Below are 17,942 nucleotides of genomic sequence, written 5' to 3' on the forward strand. Positions count from 1 at the left end.
AACTCCGACTGTAGCTCCGGCCTCTATATGCTCGAGAGGATGGACTGCGACTCGAGCTTCGACTTCGATTCCGGCTCCGGCCCATCCGTGTCCGCGACCTTGAGTGGCTCGCAAACTGATGTCCGTTGCGAACGCCGACATTGTCTGACACCGGGCTTCGAGATGCCCCTCTGGACCTCGACTCAGATCGTGGAGAAACGGAGCGCCTAGGTTGATGACTATGGGATGATTCTCTATGCATGGTGTCCAAAAGGAACTTGCCCTGGGACGCAAGAGAGGACTTTTGCGATGTGAGATGTGTAGTGCCGTGAAGGCGTATGTCAACAGTTGAAAGAGTCCCCGGGAAATAGAATATTTTCGTAGCAAGGGTTAACACTAATCAGCGAAGATAATGGTTGTTTTTATTTTGCGTATTAAAGGGAACTGGAGCCCATTTTAAAAGAGAGAGGGTTATGGATCTTGAAGTATGTCTGAAAGTTGGTATCTTCTCTCAGGATGTGAAACTCTCCTCCGAGGAGACTGGCCTAAATAGGTTAGACTCATATTGACCCGTGGTCCGACCGCATCGACTCTTGCATGCCGGCAAGGCTGGCGAGCTGACTTCAATGTCGGTCTGATATAACTTGACAGATACAGCTTCTGATTATTTTTGTGATGTCGTGTTTGCGGGAAATGTGGTTCTTGGGGTTTGCAATTACTGTACGAAGCGAACAGTCATAATAACGTGATATCACACCTGTCGAGAGAAATTATATTCTATTGATATTCACTTAACATCCACCAAGTCTCCCCATTGTTCATACTCCAGGATGACTTCTTCAGTAATTTGTCTTTTGACCTGTTCCAGGGCATACTCGAAATGTCTCCAGCGGATGTGTTGCTCCTGACCGCTCTCATCCTCCTCGTCTAGCGCGACATCACCGGCAGTTTCGCAAATGCTCACCATCTCTGCACCAGTATATCCCTCAGTTCTCAAGGCTAGGTCCTCCAACCTTACTTCAGGGTGAATCACAGACTTGCTGCACCAGATACTTAGGATCTCCTTCCGCGCTTCAAGGTCGGGGGGGCCAATATATAGTATATTATCCAGGCGCCCTGGACGCATCAATGCTGGATCGAGCACCTCGGGCTTATTTGTCGCCGCAACAACAAGAACACTTCTAAGCTCCTCAATACCGTCCATCTCGTTAAGTAAAGTTGTGAGCACATTTACACCGCCTTGAGACGCATTTCCACGCCTCGAGGCAATGGCATCGATTTCATCAAAAAAGATAATGCTGGGTCTAGCAGATCGTGCCTTCCTGAAAACCTCACGCAATGCCCTTTCAGATTCACCGACATACATGCTCAAAATCTCTGCACCTTTAACGGCCATGAAATTCAATCCTGCTTCGGTAGCCAAGGCTTTGACGGTCAACGTTTTGGAGCACCCTGGAGGTCCATAAAGAAGAATTCCCTTTTTGCTCTTTACATTCAGCCTTTTCATTCGCTCGGGAAACTAGAGCAGTCAGCACATTTAGCCGCAGCGTACTGAAAGCAAAAGATTAAATTATGAAGGCTCACCTTTAACGGCCGCTCGACAGCCTTCTGAAGCCGTCTTTTAATATCATGTTGACCCCCGATATCCGACCACCTTACTTTCGGTGTCTCTAGGAACACTTCCCTCATCGCAGTCGGTCGTGTCTCTTGGAGCGCTGCCATAATGTCACCCTCCTCGATTGTAAGCTCGATGACCGGTTCCCCACAAATCCGTAGTCCTTGAAACTCATCTGAAATTGTCTCCTCGGTACCCGAATGGTCATCCGCAGGATCGCAGATCTGCCTTTTCCGGGCTTTGCGACAAACAAGCTGCAACAAGGCATATATATCAGCTCCAACATACCCGTGCGTTTTCTCCGCGATGAGCTCAATAAGCCTTTCATTCAGGGCAGGAGACGGGCCTCCACATATGGCCGTCACTATTTCACGTCGATCGTGCGCCGTAGGGATTTGCAGCTCAATTTCATTTGCTAGCCGATGAGGGGTTCGTAATGCATCGTCGACATCGTTGGGGTGGCGAGTAGCACCGACTACTAGAACGCGAGCCGATTTTGTAGAGTCTATGCACTCGCACAATACCGGTGCCAAGGAGGACGAGTCGATCGATATCTTCTTGGGTGCAACGAATTCGAGCTGATCTATTATCACAACGCTAGGCTGGTAGCGAACCGCCTCTTGAAATATGTTGCGCAGCCTATTCTCTCCGTCACCGACGTTTCTATTAATAACTGGGCCAAGGTCAAATGTTCTTCGCCATCCCGCCTGTCGAATCTGCGCTAACAACGTTGTTTTGCCTGTTCCCTTCGGACCATATAAAAGGATACCTCTGCTATATTCATAAAATGACGGCATGACCAGCTTGTCAGAGCCCAGATAGAAATCAGCAAGGTTTTCATTAATGGATTGAATCTGTTGACCCATTCCTCCAAGGCCAGTCGGGAGAACTTGGAGGTGAGTACTTAGACTCTCATCGGCACCTTCCTCGGATTCATCGATCAAGATTTTGGAAGTCTCTGTGAACCTAAATATAGTACTACCATGGCCCTGCGTCACTGGCCGGATGTTCGAGACCTGAAAGCTTCTTCTCTGACCTCTGAGGTCCAAATCAAATACCAATCCAACCGCCAGGGCTTCGCACTTTGAGAGAGGAAGCTCCAAAGCCCATGCCCAATGGTTCTTATCTGGGGGGTAAATCGGACCATATTTCTCAGTCCTATCGGCGTCCGAGCAGTCGATCAACGAAACAGAGCCAACGTCTGCCAGAAGCTCGTCCACCCTTACTATGGAGACCTGGTCACCGAGTTTTATCCCATAACAGTCCTGAAGGGTCCTTGAGGTCTGTACGACCGATTTTCCGATGCTTTCGGCCGAATTCCATGCTATGGCCTGTTTGGATGACCCGCCGAAAAGTAGTAGGCGGCAGACGTCGCCGGCCTTCAGTTTGAGACTCGCCAAAGATGTAGTGGATAAATATACTCGAAATGCATCCCGATTGTCGTTTCTAACTTGCTTCGGTAGCGGTCGTACGGTGAAATCGCGGTTTTCTGGCATATTGCAGATGCGCATACGATATTCAAGGTGAGAATAAAGACTTGAGCACTTTGCGGGGTATATATAACAGTGGACACCCCTTGTTTAATAATCTGTAGTCATGTCTTTAGAAGATTGTCGTGCGAAGACATGCGATGTTCCTAGTGAAGACTTCTCCGCTCTAAAAGTTCTTCAAAATGCACAACATCCAAGTACGTACAGCTTATCGGTGGGAAAGAGGGGCCATGCGCCAAACGTAGTGCTTCTTCAATGGGCTAAGGCGAGCTAGATATCCGTCGATCAGAGACAGGTCCGGTGGGAATGAAATTTCATCTGACCTTTTCCTTTACGCCTAGTCCTTTCCTTGACCAGAATTCACTAATCCTTGTTTAAAGGGAAAGAAGGCATGAGTTTGTCCGGCGGGGAAATTTTTTTATCGCTCAAGGATAAGATTAAGGTGGTCCAGTTTGACTAGTCCTATTTTAGCCTAGTATCCAATCCAGAACCCATGCGAGATTTCTGAAATTTCCGGGCATCTCCATCAACTGATCCAGGCGGTCCAGGGACTCTGAAAGGTACCTGTGAGCAGTGGCTATCTGACTTCACGAGAATTCAATATTCATTGATGTATATATAGCTTGCGAGGCCGCGGTCAAAATTAAATAGAGTACTGCTATAAAAGGAACGAAGCCGCCGTGACATTCTACCTGCTTTATCCGTGGTATTTGCCAACAACAACCATTAACTGACTAATTTAGGTACCGAGGGGTCTGTAACTATCGCTTTACAAATCTATCCTGAAGATACTCCTTTTCCTACGTTAAAAGTAGATGACATCCTGCATAGTCAGCTACTTAGAACTGATACAACCAGTTCATTATCACTTCACGCAGAATTAACCTTTGCACAGAGCATCATGAGGAGGTTGTTCATATCCCTTTCATGCCATCTAAATTCAACCTTGTATATACAATGTATACTAGGAAATTGGCCTGGACACATACAGGAGATACCTGCGTCATATTTATTATTAGTCATGGTAGGAGACACCATCGCATGAAACTGTCCGACCCGTATGTAAATAAGGTTAGGTCAAATTAACGCCGCCAGAGAAATTCAGAGTAATGGAACAAAAATGGTAATCCTCGGACAATTATAGATATACACATATAATAGGTCCAGACAACAAGGTGTGAGTGTGAAACCAAGATTGTCACACGCCACGGCGCAGTTTGAGGCTGGCAGGACCGTCTGAGTTGGCATGGAAGCCGCTCCAGAAATACCAGGAAATTGAGATGGGACAACCACACGGCAAGCCATTCAACAACATTTTCCACCACTGTTGCTGCTCAAAGCCGAGCTTTGGTTGTCTATGCTAACACTTTGAGGGCCAGTTTGTTCAGATTTTGAAGTGTCCATTCCCCTTTTGATGTCGGATGCAAGGTTATAAAAGGCATTCTCGATGTTGATGTTGTTCTTGGCTGAGACCTCAAGGAAAGGTATCCCCAATTCGTCCGCAAGCTGCTGGCCTTGCTCCGTTGTCACGGCCCGTTTCTCCTCCCAGTCGCATTTGTTTCCAATAAGAATTTTATGCACACCCTCACTAGCATGTTGCTCGACATTTGAGAACCATGTTCGGATGTCTATTGAAATTGGCTAGAATTAGCGACCAGTATACAAGGAAACACGGCCCGGGCTACCGCTTACTCTGGAATGAACGTTCGTCGGTGACATCATAAACAAGGAGGATTCCCATTGCTCCTCTGTAGTAAGCTGTTGTGATTGTTCTGAAGCGCTCCTGCCCGGCCGTATCCCATATTTGGAGTTTTACTCGTTTTCCATCTAGTTCAATAGTGCGAATTTTGAAGTCGATGCCGATAGTAGTGATAAACGACGGCGTGAATGAATCTTCGCTAAAGCGCAGAAGGCAACATGATTTTCCAACACCAGAGTCCCCGATCAGCAGTAGTTTGATCTGCGACAAGGTGGTCTGAGCATAGTTCATTATAGCGATTCAACAGCACTTACCAGGAAGTCATAGTTTCTAGTGCCGGCCATCGTGGGAAGATCTTTTCGGGTTATCCGTAGAGGACGCACAAAGTCTCGGTCTGATAGATGCCTTGCTGATGCTGACGAATGCGCGTACTGAAATCGAGAGACTTCCCCTCCTTTCCCGCTTATCTCAAGTTCCTATCGATGCTTCAGCTTTTGTGTTTTGTGCAAATAGTCACGTTGTAATTAGTTCACTCGTAACTCCCGCGGAACTGAAAAATCGTTGCTGCCCACGGCGGGGATGGACTTGGCCGAGATATGAGAGATAGCGAAGGCGCCAGGGGAGGGAAATGTGCCAGCTTGAGGGTTAAGACAACAAGTGTCAAGTGTACTTAGAATCCCAAATTTTCAAGACACAGATCGTAAGCAGGCCCCGAGTAAATTTTGTAAAAGCACTCCTAATGTTTCTCTTTTTGATGGAAGGGGCTGTTGATATATGTGCGCCTGTGGAAAATGTATTGCTGGGGTGGTGTGTTGCTAGGGATGGCAGTGGTACTCCGTAATACGTACACGGTGCCTCGTACTCTAGATTGGGTATAGTTTCCGTAATCAACGAATTCCACCTCTCTTGGTTATTATTAGATAATAAGTTGTTTCCTTCCCCAATCCCCAATTCCCCATATTATTGAAAGTCCTCATCTCGAGAAGGGCTTTTTCCATGTTGCCTTGGATACTTACAAATTGCGCCGTAGAAAAATACTAGTAAAAATAACGATTAATTTTAGTTTCTTTGCAGTGAGGCTCAAGACACTGCCCACAAACTCGATTGTCTAAGGTCCGATGAAAACTATGGCCCATTCGAACTACTGGTGAGTACTGCCCATGTACGGAGTATGTAAGCTATGGTGAAATGCGGCCCAAGATAAAAGTGCCTACGTGCTAAGTAGGTAATAATCGTAATGTTCATTAGCCAATTTTCTCCTTTTCGCCTTATTCTAACTATACTTAACCTTCAGAACCATCTTTATTTTACGCGCTTAACTAGACATGCTACAAGTACTCATCAGCTAAACAACAGCACTGCAAAATACATGTACACCATCACGCTGTGAATAAAAGAAAAGCATCATTACTTTATAAAAAAAACTATTTTATCAGTACATCTTTAGGTACAGGGTAAGCGTAGCATCCCAAGTATTAGAAAGTAAAAAAGTAGGAGCATTTTGATAGGTTCTAAGTCCACTTTGAGTAGGTCCAGGCCATCCTTTCAACTATTTGTAGCTGTCTGTGGCCGCGATTCTCGTTAACCAGATCACTAGTGTCCTCCTTAAATGCACGAAGATCCTCTCCTTTAAGCATAACCTGGGCTTTATTAAGGAGTGTCTCAACGTTGCATAGCAGTAAACCTTGGTCTCTATACGTGAGACGCCCACCTGCCGTGGGACTGGACGTCGAAAGTATTCGATGGAGTTTCCTTGGGTGCATGTCAGCTAATTCTCACAAACGGACAGACTATCCCCTACCGCAAAGCATATCGTAAGTCGTCCTGTTTTCTGCCCAACCTGAAGCCTTTCCTACTGCCAAGAATTCCAAAAAGCCAACGTATTGAAGCATACGATATAAGTAGACCGGGGGTCAGACCAACAAAGCTACAGTAAGTACATCAGCCTCGGCTCTTTGGTACTTGAGAACGGGAAAGAACGCAGGAGGGGGGTTGCATACCCGAAAACAAGCTCTTGGCTTTTAAGTAAGGCGTCAATGCCGCTCATGGCTACCTCGACATCTACTTTAGTTTTCTGGATTTGAATCAAGAGAGTGCGGACCAGATCCCCCCGAATAGTGCCTACAAAAGGACTCCGCAAGTCTTTCTCGTAGGCTCTCAACACTGGCGTCAAATCTCCCTCCCTGACTTTATCCGCAATGAAATCTGTTGGCTCAGCAGGGTTGCTGTGCTCACCACGATCGAGCACAAAGTCAACTACCATTCTTTCAAGACTTGCTCGATCCGCTTCCAGACTGCTCTTGCTCATTAGAGCGATATCGCTCTTTTCATCATGTCGTATGGTCCGAATAAGTTTCCATGTCGGGCTGACAACCCAATTCCTCCAGAAGTCGAGGGTGGTGGCCCCCAGGTTTGACATCAATTCAACCAAAACAGGGCCGGCGTCCCTTGCGATTTTCAACGACGTGGTTGTTGAAACCAGTGCCAACGAAATTGGAAGCCAATACCGAACTGAGGCTGACGGGCGTCCAAGTTCAACGATACACCCTGTTGAGACTTGCTTATACCTGGGAAGAAGATCTGTAAGAAGGTAGATGAGTTCACGAAGGATGCCTTGCGCGTCGAGATCGAACCCGGCGTTGTATTTTTCCCAGCAAGATTGGTCTTCACCAATCCCAATAAAATTCTCTGCATGTTTGAACATTCCATCCTCGTTCCCAGCCGTCTGCAGAAGAGATTTCAAAGTACCGACAGTGGCCCGCACTGGTTTGGACAAATCGCCATTGATAGAGCCGTCCGTTAAGCCGTCCGTAAATTCATCGATACTACCAGCTTTGTGAACACCCTCTCCGAATGATAGACACTCTTCGAAAAGAAGTCCAACCAAGCTTGCGTTAAGGTCTCTTATTAATTTTAATTTCCGCTTTTTCCGTTGTATCTCTAACTTCGATTCATTCAAGGACGAAAATAACCCAACCTGGAAGGAGCAAGGTCGTAAGGAATTGCATCGTCGGGCCGAGTCATATAATCGAACCCATAAACTGGAGCTAGGTCTTGCCTCAGTAGCAATATATTCCGCAACATGCTTGGACGCTACACTGCTGTTGTCATTGCGTCCTAGTTCCATGTTTCTTCGCCATATTTTAAGAGGGAATGTCTGGAGGGTGAAAAGACCTAGGCCCCACCTAGACTCTAAAACGTTCTCCCAGTATTGTATTTCTTCATTGAGCAGGTGAACGTTATCCGAAAAAGCCTTCAATAGCGCAGCAAGTGCTTGTATGGACGCTTTCGCGCTCACTAGCCACGAGAGGTTCGACAGCTGACAGCTCAAGACATCCGATTCCGAGGTTACGTCGAGGGATGCGCGAAGACGGTCGCAAGACTTGGAGATCACATTCACGAGGTTATCGCTCTGCAGGGGACCGTTGGTTTTCGAGTCGACGGAGAACTGGAAAATGATGTCTCTGAGTGTAGTGAGGCGCTCAATGGGATAGTCAACCCGCCCATTGGGGTCACGGATGTCGAGACTGTCGTCGATTCGCTGGTGAAATTCTCCTAGTTGCGCCTCAATGCTGGAGAATTTACTGCAAAGCACTATATGTATTAGTTTCACCTTCATGTCCTTCCTCGGTTAGCCTTTCTCAACTTGCCTTTGAAAAGCTGACATTGTCCCCGTTCAGAGAAGCTGCATACGAAGTAAATCTGCTAGATATTGTGGTCTTATTCAATCAAAATATACTAGAATCCCATGTGGCATGTAGTTATGTATCGTGTCATGCCTGAAGTTGTTACCATGACATCACAGTCAATACTCGATATGTGGATAAAATGTTAGGTGGGACCATAATGATGTATCTACACCGTATTCAGGTTAGAACCTCGGCACTTGGCGAGGAGTGGATGTACAGTCAAACGTACTCCGTACTAAGGTACAAGCTACAGAGTGGTTCCGTAAAAGTTTCATGGAAGCCTCGGATTCTAAGAGGTAACCTACCTTGTCTTCTGTTTATTTCCTGTAGGTACCGCCTACTAAAGAGTGCGAAGCGTTTAATGTTGGCAGATAATGCAATACTCCGGAGTAGAAAGACGCCGAATAATACCGCTAGTGATTTTTTATGGTCGAATGGTATCGATCCATTCAACAACGGTCCAGAGTCCGCTAGTTAGTCAACAAGGCATTGGGGAGTTAGTTCACTAACTTAACTCATATACTCCGTATAAACTCCTGGTAATACCCATTAGAAGTAGGCCACACGCCTAAACCTATTAGTTAAATATAACTACATAACTGTTAGTTAACTGACGAGTTACTTACTACGTAGTGTGTCACTTGCAATTAATTGGTGACTAAGCCAAAGCTGAGCGCACCATCAAAAAGGCAAGACGCAAATACCGACAACATTACCCTGGCCAGGGAGGGCCCAGCGTAATTTGCTGAGATTGCACGGTAATCAATGTGATCCAACATGGGTAGCTTTTAAACGATTAGACCTGAATCTTGTAGCTGTGTACACCTTAGGCATATTCTCTGCAAGCTGCACAAGAAGTGTCTGAAAATCACAATGATAGATAATGCATTACGTATTATCCAATATCCAGGCTCCAGAATCACGGAGACCCTGGCTAAGATGGTCCTGAATGATAATATCCGGCTTCTGGTTGGCTAAATAGACTAATAGCCTGATAGGAGTCTCGAAGTCGAGGGCTCTCGACTCTCCAAGGGTTCAACCTGCTTTCGGTTTGGAGACTCTTGCGAAAATGTTGTCCTGGAACAGTGAATAGCGGGGGTAGGTTGATCACTTCTTAACAGAGGTGAGAAGCGAGTCCACAGAGCCGCGAGCGAAGAACTGCAACGAAGGCCTTGGTCTAGGGGGAAATGGAGGGCGGAACCAGTGGCACCCATCTCCTCAGTTGCAAGTTCATTGTAATTGTAATCTAAAGGAGGCTTGAACCGTCTATATAATTTCCTACAGTACTCTCATACTATGAAGAATAATCTGCCTCGTGTCTGCGCGGCAAATACACTTCCAATTTCGAACCGAATGGAAGTATGGGCGGAAGGGAACTCGGTGCATCCAAGTGGGGAACAATCGTCGGCCTTGATCGGCTCGGCGGTGGTGCCAGAGGCTCCAAGGGGGAATTGTTCAAACCGGCCGTGCCTGGTCGCGCCACTCGGAACCCAGGTCGCAAAAATCACGCGGTGCCAGCGCCCAGGAGAAACTTATTCCTGTTAAGTTCCTGAAATACTCTCCCGAACTCAACCATATCCCTTTACACCATTCCTATTTCCTTTGACCTATTGTCATCTCTCACAGGTGGGCTTAAAACAACATATTTGACAACTCCCATCAGTCTGTGTCATCCATACTGGGGAATAAGGGATTAACCAGTCCACGATGAATTCCATGTGAGTGGCCTTGAGAACAGGGAATTTTCTGTTCATGCCAGTCCTCGACATCCGGCAGGCTGATCAAGATAGGAATTCGACTTTTTCGACAATCACTCCAGAAACCTACTGGGATTACTATAATGACATCGCTGGGCATAGTTGTCAGCTGAATGTTGCCGAGCGCCTTTGGGCTGCTTGGTACGCTTGGATGCAAAATGATGTCCTAGCGACCGGTATCATGTCCTTCGTTATGCACGAGTTGGTCTATTTTGGGCGGTCTCTACCTTGGATCGTGATCGATACGCTTGGGATCTTCAAGAATTACAAAATTCAGAGCGTAAGCCATTATCCCAACAGTCATGATGTGATTGTTTGTACTAATTCGGTCAGAGCAAGATTCCTTCTTTAAGGGAACAGTGGGACTGCGCCAGATTCGTCCTTTTGAGCCACTTCACGGTGGAATTGCCGCAAATTTGGTCAGTCATTTCTACGAGTCCACTCACAATCGGGTTTCTTCTAATACGATAGAATTTTGTTAGGCTGTTCCATCCAATGGCCCAATTCTTTGGCCTTTCTACGTCTGTTCCATTCCCTTCGATCTGGACCATGGCATACCAGATCGCGATCTTTTTCGTCATGGAAGACACGTGGCATTATTTCTCTCACCGTGCCCTGCACTGGGGTCCGCTTTATAAGGCTATTCACAAAATTCATCATCAGTATTCTGCTCCGTTCGGTATGGCCGCCGAGTATGCATCGCCCATTGAGGTCATGATTCTTGGATTCGGTACAGTCGGGTGTCCGATCCTCTGGTGCGCAGCTACTGGCGATCTGCACATCTTCACGATGTATGTTTGGATTGTACTTCGACTATTCCAGGCAATCGATGCGCACAGCGGGTATGAGTTCCCATGGAGTCTGCACCATTTTCTACCTTTTTGGGCTGGCGCGGATCACCATGATCTGCATCATGAAAAGTTTGTCGGGAACTACTCCAGTAGCTTCAGGTGGTGGGACTACGTCTTGGACACGGAATATAGCCCCGAGGCTATCAAGCGTAGAAGGGAGCACAAGGCAGGAAACGTCTCGAAGAAGGTACAATAATAATGTCCCTAGCTTCAACTTCGTCTATGCTTGGATTCTCTGGTTGATGATGTCGTTGGGCGGGATTTGGTATAGTCCGGAAAGCGATCAGTGCTGTCCGCCCAAGAAATCTGTTAAAGCTAGCATGCGCCTTTACAGAGCCACTGTAGTTAATCTTTATAAGTAATATATAATAAATATATAATCATATTTTCACAGCCTGACTGTAATATCATAGCAAATAACATAAATCCCACCCGAGTCGCGCACTACACCCGAGCCGCGCAGCTTGTATTCTATATGAAGTAGCTGTTTCTAAATCTTGAATACTTTAACCACTCTTATATACAAAGTATCAAGTCTAGTATAGCTATATTATATAACTTTAAATTCTATATATATCCACCTATTAATTTCTAAATTTACATTATTGTCTCTTAATATCCTTATTATTTAAAATACTAAAATACAGCTGTAATTTATATTACTTAGAGATACTAAGATTATTATGAAAGAAACGTGGTTGAAGTTGTTGATGGATTCATTCAATAATGGTAAAGACTTGGTGCAGCAAGGAATTGATGGAATCAGGCAGGGTAGAAAACTACTACTTCAGAATAACTAGCTAGCCAGGTCTAAGCTAGAATAGAAATAATATTAAATTAGACTAGAAGGTTTATTAAATATAATATATAAAAAGTATAGAAAAAATAATATTCTTTTTATTAAATTAATAAAAAAAAAGAAATATAATATTTATTAATATAGAAATAATTAAAAGAAAAGTAATAATTAATAGTTTTATACTTAATAACTAGATCTTTATAATTTTATAACTTATTAGATTAATCTAATTATTAATTATTATAAGATCTATATCTAGCTTATTAAATAAGATATTATAGATATTAAATATAGTTTTAGTTTTTATAAATATAATATTTATTAATAATATATTTAATTTTATATTAATTAGGGTTATTAGAAAAATATTTATCTTTAATAATATTAGATTTAGTAAGTTATTAATAATAAAAATTACTAGAAAGATTCTTATACTTAATAAACTTAAATTAAATAATAATAAATATAGAATATATTTTAGTATTAGAGAGAAATTTAAGTTTATAAATAAGATTTCTAATATATTTAATAATTTTATATAGATTATTGAATTATTAAATTTTTTAATAAAATAATTAGAAAGCTAGTAATTATAATATAGATATATATTAAACTTATTTCTAGATTTAAATTAAATATACAGATAGTCTCTATTATAGATATATTTTATTTATATTATAATAAAGTTTATAGCTTCTTTAGTATTAGAATAGAAAATAAAATTTTATTTAAATATAGATTTTAATAATTACTATAATTAATAAATATTAATGTTAAAGAGTAGCTTATAAGGTATTTAACTAGTAATACTAATTAATAATAGATTAATTATAAAGATAATTCAAAATAGTTAATTAATCTAGTATAGATCTTTAGTATAATTATAATAAAGTATAATTTTAATAATTTAAATTATATATTCTAATTAATTATTAATTTATAAATAAAAAGTAGTTAAATAGTACTATTTAATATCTAGAGCTAGGATTATATCATTCTAAAAAATAGATATAAAGTATATATTTATAAGACCCTCTATAAGAATACCTGAGTATTCATGAAGTATAGAGCTGAGTTAGCTGAGAGCTGACTTAGCTTATAAGAAAATCTTTTTACTTTATAAAGAGTATAATATTAGAGCTTTAACATTAATCTATTAAAATTTTTTAATTCTTGAAATATACTACTTGTCATTCTTTATTTCTTATATTTGAATATATTAATTATACTCTTTTATATTATTTATAATAACCCCTAAGGCTAAGAATCTTATAATTTTAATACTTAACTTTATATTTAGTCTATTAGAGATAATAATATTTAATATATAATCAGGCTTACAAGCCCTAAAATAAAATTATAAAGTAAATATAACTTATTCTTTATAAATTAATTTAATACTTCCTATAAATAAAGTATCTAAATTATTATAAATAATTATATTTATTAATCAGTATGCTCTCTCTATTATTTTATAAAATATTCTAAAAATCTATTCCTAGAAGATCGTTATAGATAAGCTATCTAAATAAAAAAGATATAAAAAGAATAATAAGAATTAATTATACTAATTTAATATAGATTAACTACTCTATAATCTTTAAGAAAGTAGAATTATAATAGATTAATATTCTCTATACTAATCCTAAAATAACTACTATTATCTAAGATCTCTATAAAGAAAAAATAGTATTATATAACTAACTATATAAATTACTATAGCTTTATATAAAAGATCTAAATATATAAAAATATGGGAAATTAATTAGATAAGAATCTCTTAAATCTTATAATAATATATTTTAACTTAATTCTATAAGAATTATAAAAAATAAAGTTAGCTATAATATAAGATTTTATCTAAAATAATCTTTATAAATTTCTAGTTATATAGCTAGAATATTATATAGAATAGATTATATATTATATAGAATAAGACTCTTTATATATAAAAGATATAAAATAAGAGTAATTATATCTATCTCCAATACTAGTATAAGTAATAGTCCAAGCTTAGAGAGAAAGAAATAAATCTTAATATTATTTTTTTTATAAATATTCTTTAAGTTCTATTTAGTAAATATTAAATAATAGGTCTATAAATAACTAAAATTCTCTACTACTCTTATAGAGATAGCATCTCTTATTATAAAGCTATAATCAAGCCTTTTACTACCTCCATAAGTAAGCTCTAACTAGGGAATAAAGCCTATAAATGTTAAGGATAAAAGAAATAGGTAATGGTTAGGTAGAGAATCTGTCTCGGGTGGGTAATGGGTTAGTAAAGAATTAATAGTATTAATATTAACTAATCCTTGCACGTCCTAATTACTAGGGACTTGTAAGATAATAAGATAATTAGAATAATAGATATAGTAATAATAAAATTATATAGTTAAAAGTTATAAGATTATATTAAAGGCCCTTATAGATGTCAAAGATAACAGGAATAGATAATAGTCAGGTAGAGAATCTGTCTCAGGTAGGTAATAGAATAGAAAAGAATTAATAGTATTAATATTAATTAATCCTTACTCCTCCTAATTACTATAGACTTATAAGATAATAAGATAATTAGAATAGTAGATATAATAATAATAAAGTTATATAATTAAAAGTTATAAGGTTATATTAATTAAATCTTTATAGAGTATCTCTAATACTAATTTAGGGATATTCTAATAGTATTCTATAATAACTATTTTTTTATTATATAGTAATTAGTCTAATTATAACTTAGGAGATCTATAATATTAATTTTAGTATTAGATTATAGATAGCCCTATTTTTAAGAGTTAGTATATAATTATATAATAGGATTATATTAATAGTATTTTATTTTATATATATAATAAAGTAAATAAAATAATTTTTAGTACTAGATTAATTCTAGTTTACTTATATTTCTTTATTTATTATAGTATAAGTTAATTAAGTAGATTATTATTATAATATCTAACTCTATATTATAGTAAATAGATATTAATATAAAGATATTATACTAAAAATAAAGACATATTTATTATTAGTATATTTTAATTATATATATATATATATATTATATTAGAACTATTTTATATTAGATTTACTTTTTTTCTTAGTAATCTCTCTTTTAAATTTCTTTATTTAAGAATTTAGTTTATTTCTATTAATATTTTAATATTTATTCTTTATAATCTCTTTTATATATTAATAATTTTAATTTTTATATTTATTTTTATTAGCTTTTCTTAATTAAAATTATTCTAAAAGTCTAATATACTATTTTTAAATATTTATAGAGAACTTCATTTACTTTCTATTAAAGCTATTTATTTATAGTTATAGAATAATTTAATTTTATTAGTAGTATAGTATTTAAGACCTACTATTATTTTAATAGTATAGTAAGTATTTTATATAATTAATATTATATCTATAATTCTATTTATAAGTCTATAAATATATTATTAGTATAATATCTAAATATTAGTTTAGTTATAATTTAATTATTAATTTATTTATTATTTAGATAGCTGCCTGCAGATATCTTAAAAGATATCTTTAATTTAGTTTTATTATTAAAGTTTCTTAAGAGTTTTTAAGCTAAATAAAATAATATATATATTTTTAATAAAGCTATATAAAATATTACTACTTCTATTAATTTTAAGCTTATAAAAGCTTTTATTTCTATTATAAAAATATACTAAGCTAAGTATACTTTTACTATAATTAAGAAAATAATTATATAGAAGATATATTCTACTAATATTTTATTTTTAAAAAAAGCTATATTTTAGTATATTTTTAAATATATCTCTAGTATAAGATGTTATGGGAACTCCGCTGGAGCCCTACTATCAACTCTGCCTAGGCATTATCTTTGAGATATTAGCCTTAGGTATTAAAGATTATATATTTATTTCTATTAACTATATTAGAACTCTAACAGTCCCTGTATCCTGGTTCTTTAGCTATTTTATTATATATCTAGTATATAACTAGCTCGCTTCGGGCCTTGCCTATAATATTCAGAATAGCTCTTTACTAATTAAGAAAGGATAGTAAAGGGATCTACTATCTAGAAGAGATAATAAATATAAATATTAATATATAGAAAGAAGAGGAAGACTCTCTTATCTAATAAATTTAAGAGCTTTGAGCTTAGATTATTTAGTAATAAGTTTAATACTTAAGATAGATAGAAGAGCTAGAGATAAGAATTTAGAATATATAAATCTCTCTATAATTCTCTACTAGCCTGTCTTTCTAGCTAGTATAATAGCTACTATCTCTAAAATAAGTTAATTTACTATAAGAGCCTGCTTATTAATATAAGATCTTTTTCTAGATTATAATTTATTCCTGTCTAATCTATCCTAATATAAAACTATATAATAGAGAAAATAAGAATAACTATCTTTTATTTAAACTTAAATTATATACTAAGTTTAAAATAGACCAGGATATATATTCTATAGAGATTAAAGACTATATATATATTTAGTAGACTATCTAGATAAGCTAGCTATTAGATATTACTATAGTTAAATAAGTACCAGGGTACTGGGTATATATATAATATTTTTATAATAGAAATAAGAAAGTTATTTAGAGATCTAGATCTCTAATATAGATTACTAAATTAGATTAATAATATTAAGTAAGGGAAATAGAACTTTAATAAGTTTTTAGAGAAATTTAAAGAAATTCTACTAAATATTAAAGAATTTTTTTTAAATAGATAGGATTAAAATCTTTCTACTTAACTCTATACTAAACTACTAGCTAGTATAAGAGATAGTAGAAAGAGACTATAAAAATATATAATAGTTACTATAAATAACTCTAGTAAGTTAGTAATAATCTAGACTAATTAAATAGAATAGACTGGTAGTAAAACTTTATCTATCTATTAGTAGTCTCTAACTCTTAATCTCTATAAGATAAAGTAATAGATTAGTAACCCTTACTAGTTATTAGAATTATTAACTGAGAAAACTAATAAAGTACTAGGACTAGAAGATATGCCTAGTAAATCTTAGTTAATAAGCTCTAGAAATATAAAAATAATAAAATATATCTATACTATAGTACTTCTAGTTACTTTATCTAAAAGTATTCTTATATATTTATATATTACCCTATTATTATAGCTATAACAGCCCTAGACCTTAAGTTAAAAGAGAAAGAGATATTAGATAAAGAATTAGAAAAAGTATAGTCTCTATATAAAATTATATATAGAGGCCACTAATCAGAATCTTTTAACTAGAATAAAAGAATTTTAAGAGATTATATATATATTCTAATTCTTTTCTACTAGATATTATAGTAGGCTAGGTAGGAGTTACTACTATAATAATAGATACTAGATATCTTATCTATAAAGCTATAAGTAAGATATTTATAAAAAATTATAGACTATATATATTTTAGATTAATCCTATGTCTATTAAAGATATTAGTAGATAAAAATATATATTATAAGTATTATAAATAAGAATTAATATTAATATATATACTGAATATAGTATATACTTCTATATAATACTAGAGAGCCTGCTAGAAGTAGATCTTATACTAGGCCTTCTCTAGATAAAATAATATAATAGATAACTAGAACTAAAATAGAAGAGATTATATCTTTATTCTATAAGTATTTAACTGAAAAATATTATCTTATATAAGCCTAAGGGGCTAGAAATAGTTAAAATTAATACTATTATAATATAGTACTATATCTATTAATAGAAGAAGAAGCCTGAGACTATAATCTAAATATTTAGTACTATACTGCAGGATATTAATAAGATACTAAGAATAAAGAAGAAACCTGATCTATAAAAAATTGTCAAGGGTAGGAGAAATAGGTAATGGTCAGGTAGGGAATCTGTCTCGAAAGGGTGACGGATCGACTAGGAATCATGAATTGACATCGACTAATCCTTGCTCTTCCCAATTACTGGGGACTCGCAAGATAATAAGATAATTAGAATAGTAGATACAGTAATAATGAAGTCATAGGATCGAGAGTCATGAGGTCATATGAATTAGATCTTTGCAGGGTGCCCCTGATAC

General features: G+C 37.0%; 4 protein-coding genes across 4 annotated transcripts; 1 reads left to right on the top strand and 3 right to left on the bottom strand.

The window, feature by feature from the left end:
• Positions 1-766: 766 nt before the first annotated feature.
• Positions 767-3,090, bottom strand: ASPSYDRAFT_34701 (putative AAA family ATPase; the record flags this gene model as incomplete). Its single annotated transcript, XM_040845274.1, has 2 exons — positions 767-1,498; positions 1,564-3,090. 2 exons carry the CDS (start codon positions 3,088-3,090, stop codon positions 767-769), a joined length of 2,259 nt encoding a protein of 752 aa, XP_040699601.1.
• A 1,299-nt stretch (positions 3,091-4,389) lies between these two features.
• Positions 4,390-5,127, bottom strand: srgA (Rab family GTPase srgA; the record flags this gene model as incomplete). Its single annotated transcript, XM_040852749.1, has 3 exons — positions 4,390-4,712; positions 4,777-5,044; positions 5,098-5,127. The coding sequence occupies 3 exons, from the start codon at positions 5,125-5,127 to the stop codon at positions 4,390-4,392; spliced, it is 621 nt and encodes a 206-aa protein (XP_040699602.1).
• Positions 5,128-6,184: 1,057 nt separating this feature from the next.
• On the bottom strand, positions 6,185-8,605 carry ASPSYDRAFT_49036 (NCA2 family protein). The gene is made up of 4 exons (XM_040847756.1): positions 8,434-8,605; positions 6,784-8,367; positions 6,585-6,710; positions 6,185-6,535 (listed from the first exon to the last, which is right to left on the bottom strand). Exons 1-4 carry the CDS (start codon positions 8,448-8,450, stop codon positions 6,295-6,297), a joined length of 1,968 nt encoding a protein of 655 aa, XP_040699603.1. The 5' UTR covers positions 8,451-8,605; the 3' UTR covers positions 6,185-6,294.
• A 1,278-nt stretch (positions 8,606-9,883) lies between these two features.
• ASPSYDRAFT_81146 (sterol desaturase family protein) lies at positions 9,884-11,276 on the top strand (the record flags this gene model as incomplete). The annotated part of the gene is made up of 4 exons (XM_040851075.1): positions 9,884-10,190; positions 10,263-10,509; positions 10,563-10,648; positions 10,712-11,276. Exons 1-4 carry the CDS (start codon positions 10,180-10,182, stop codon positions 11,274-11,276), a joined length of 909 nt encoding a protein of 302 aa, XP_040699604.1. The 5' UTR covers positions 9,884-10,179.
• Positions 11,277-17,942: the final 6,666 nt, after the last annotated feature.

Source organism: Aspergillus sydowii (genome assembly GCF_001890705.1).
Source record: "Aspergillus sydowii CBS 593.65 unplaced genomic scaffold ASPSYscaffold_11, whole genome shotgun sequence".
Taxonomy (NCBI): domain Eukaryota; kingdom Fungi; phylum Ascomycota; class Eurotiomycetes; order Eurotiales; family Aspergillaceae; genus Aspergillus; species Aspergillus sydowii.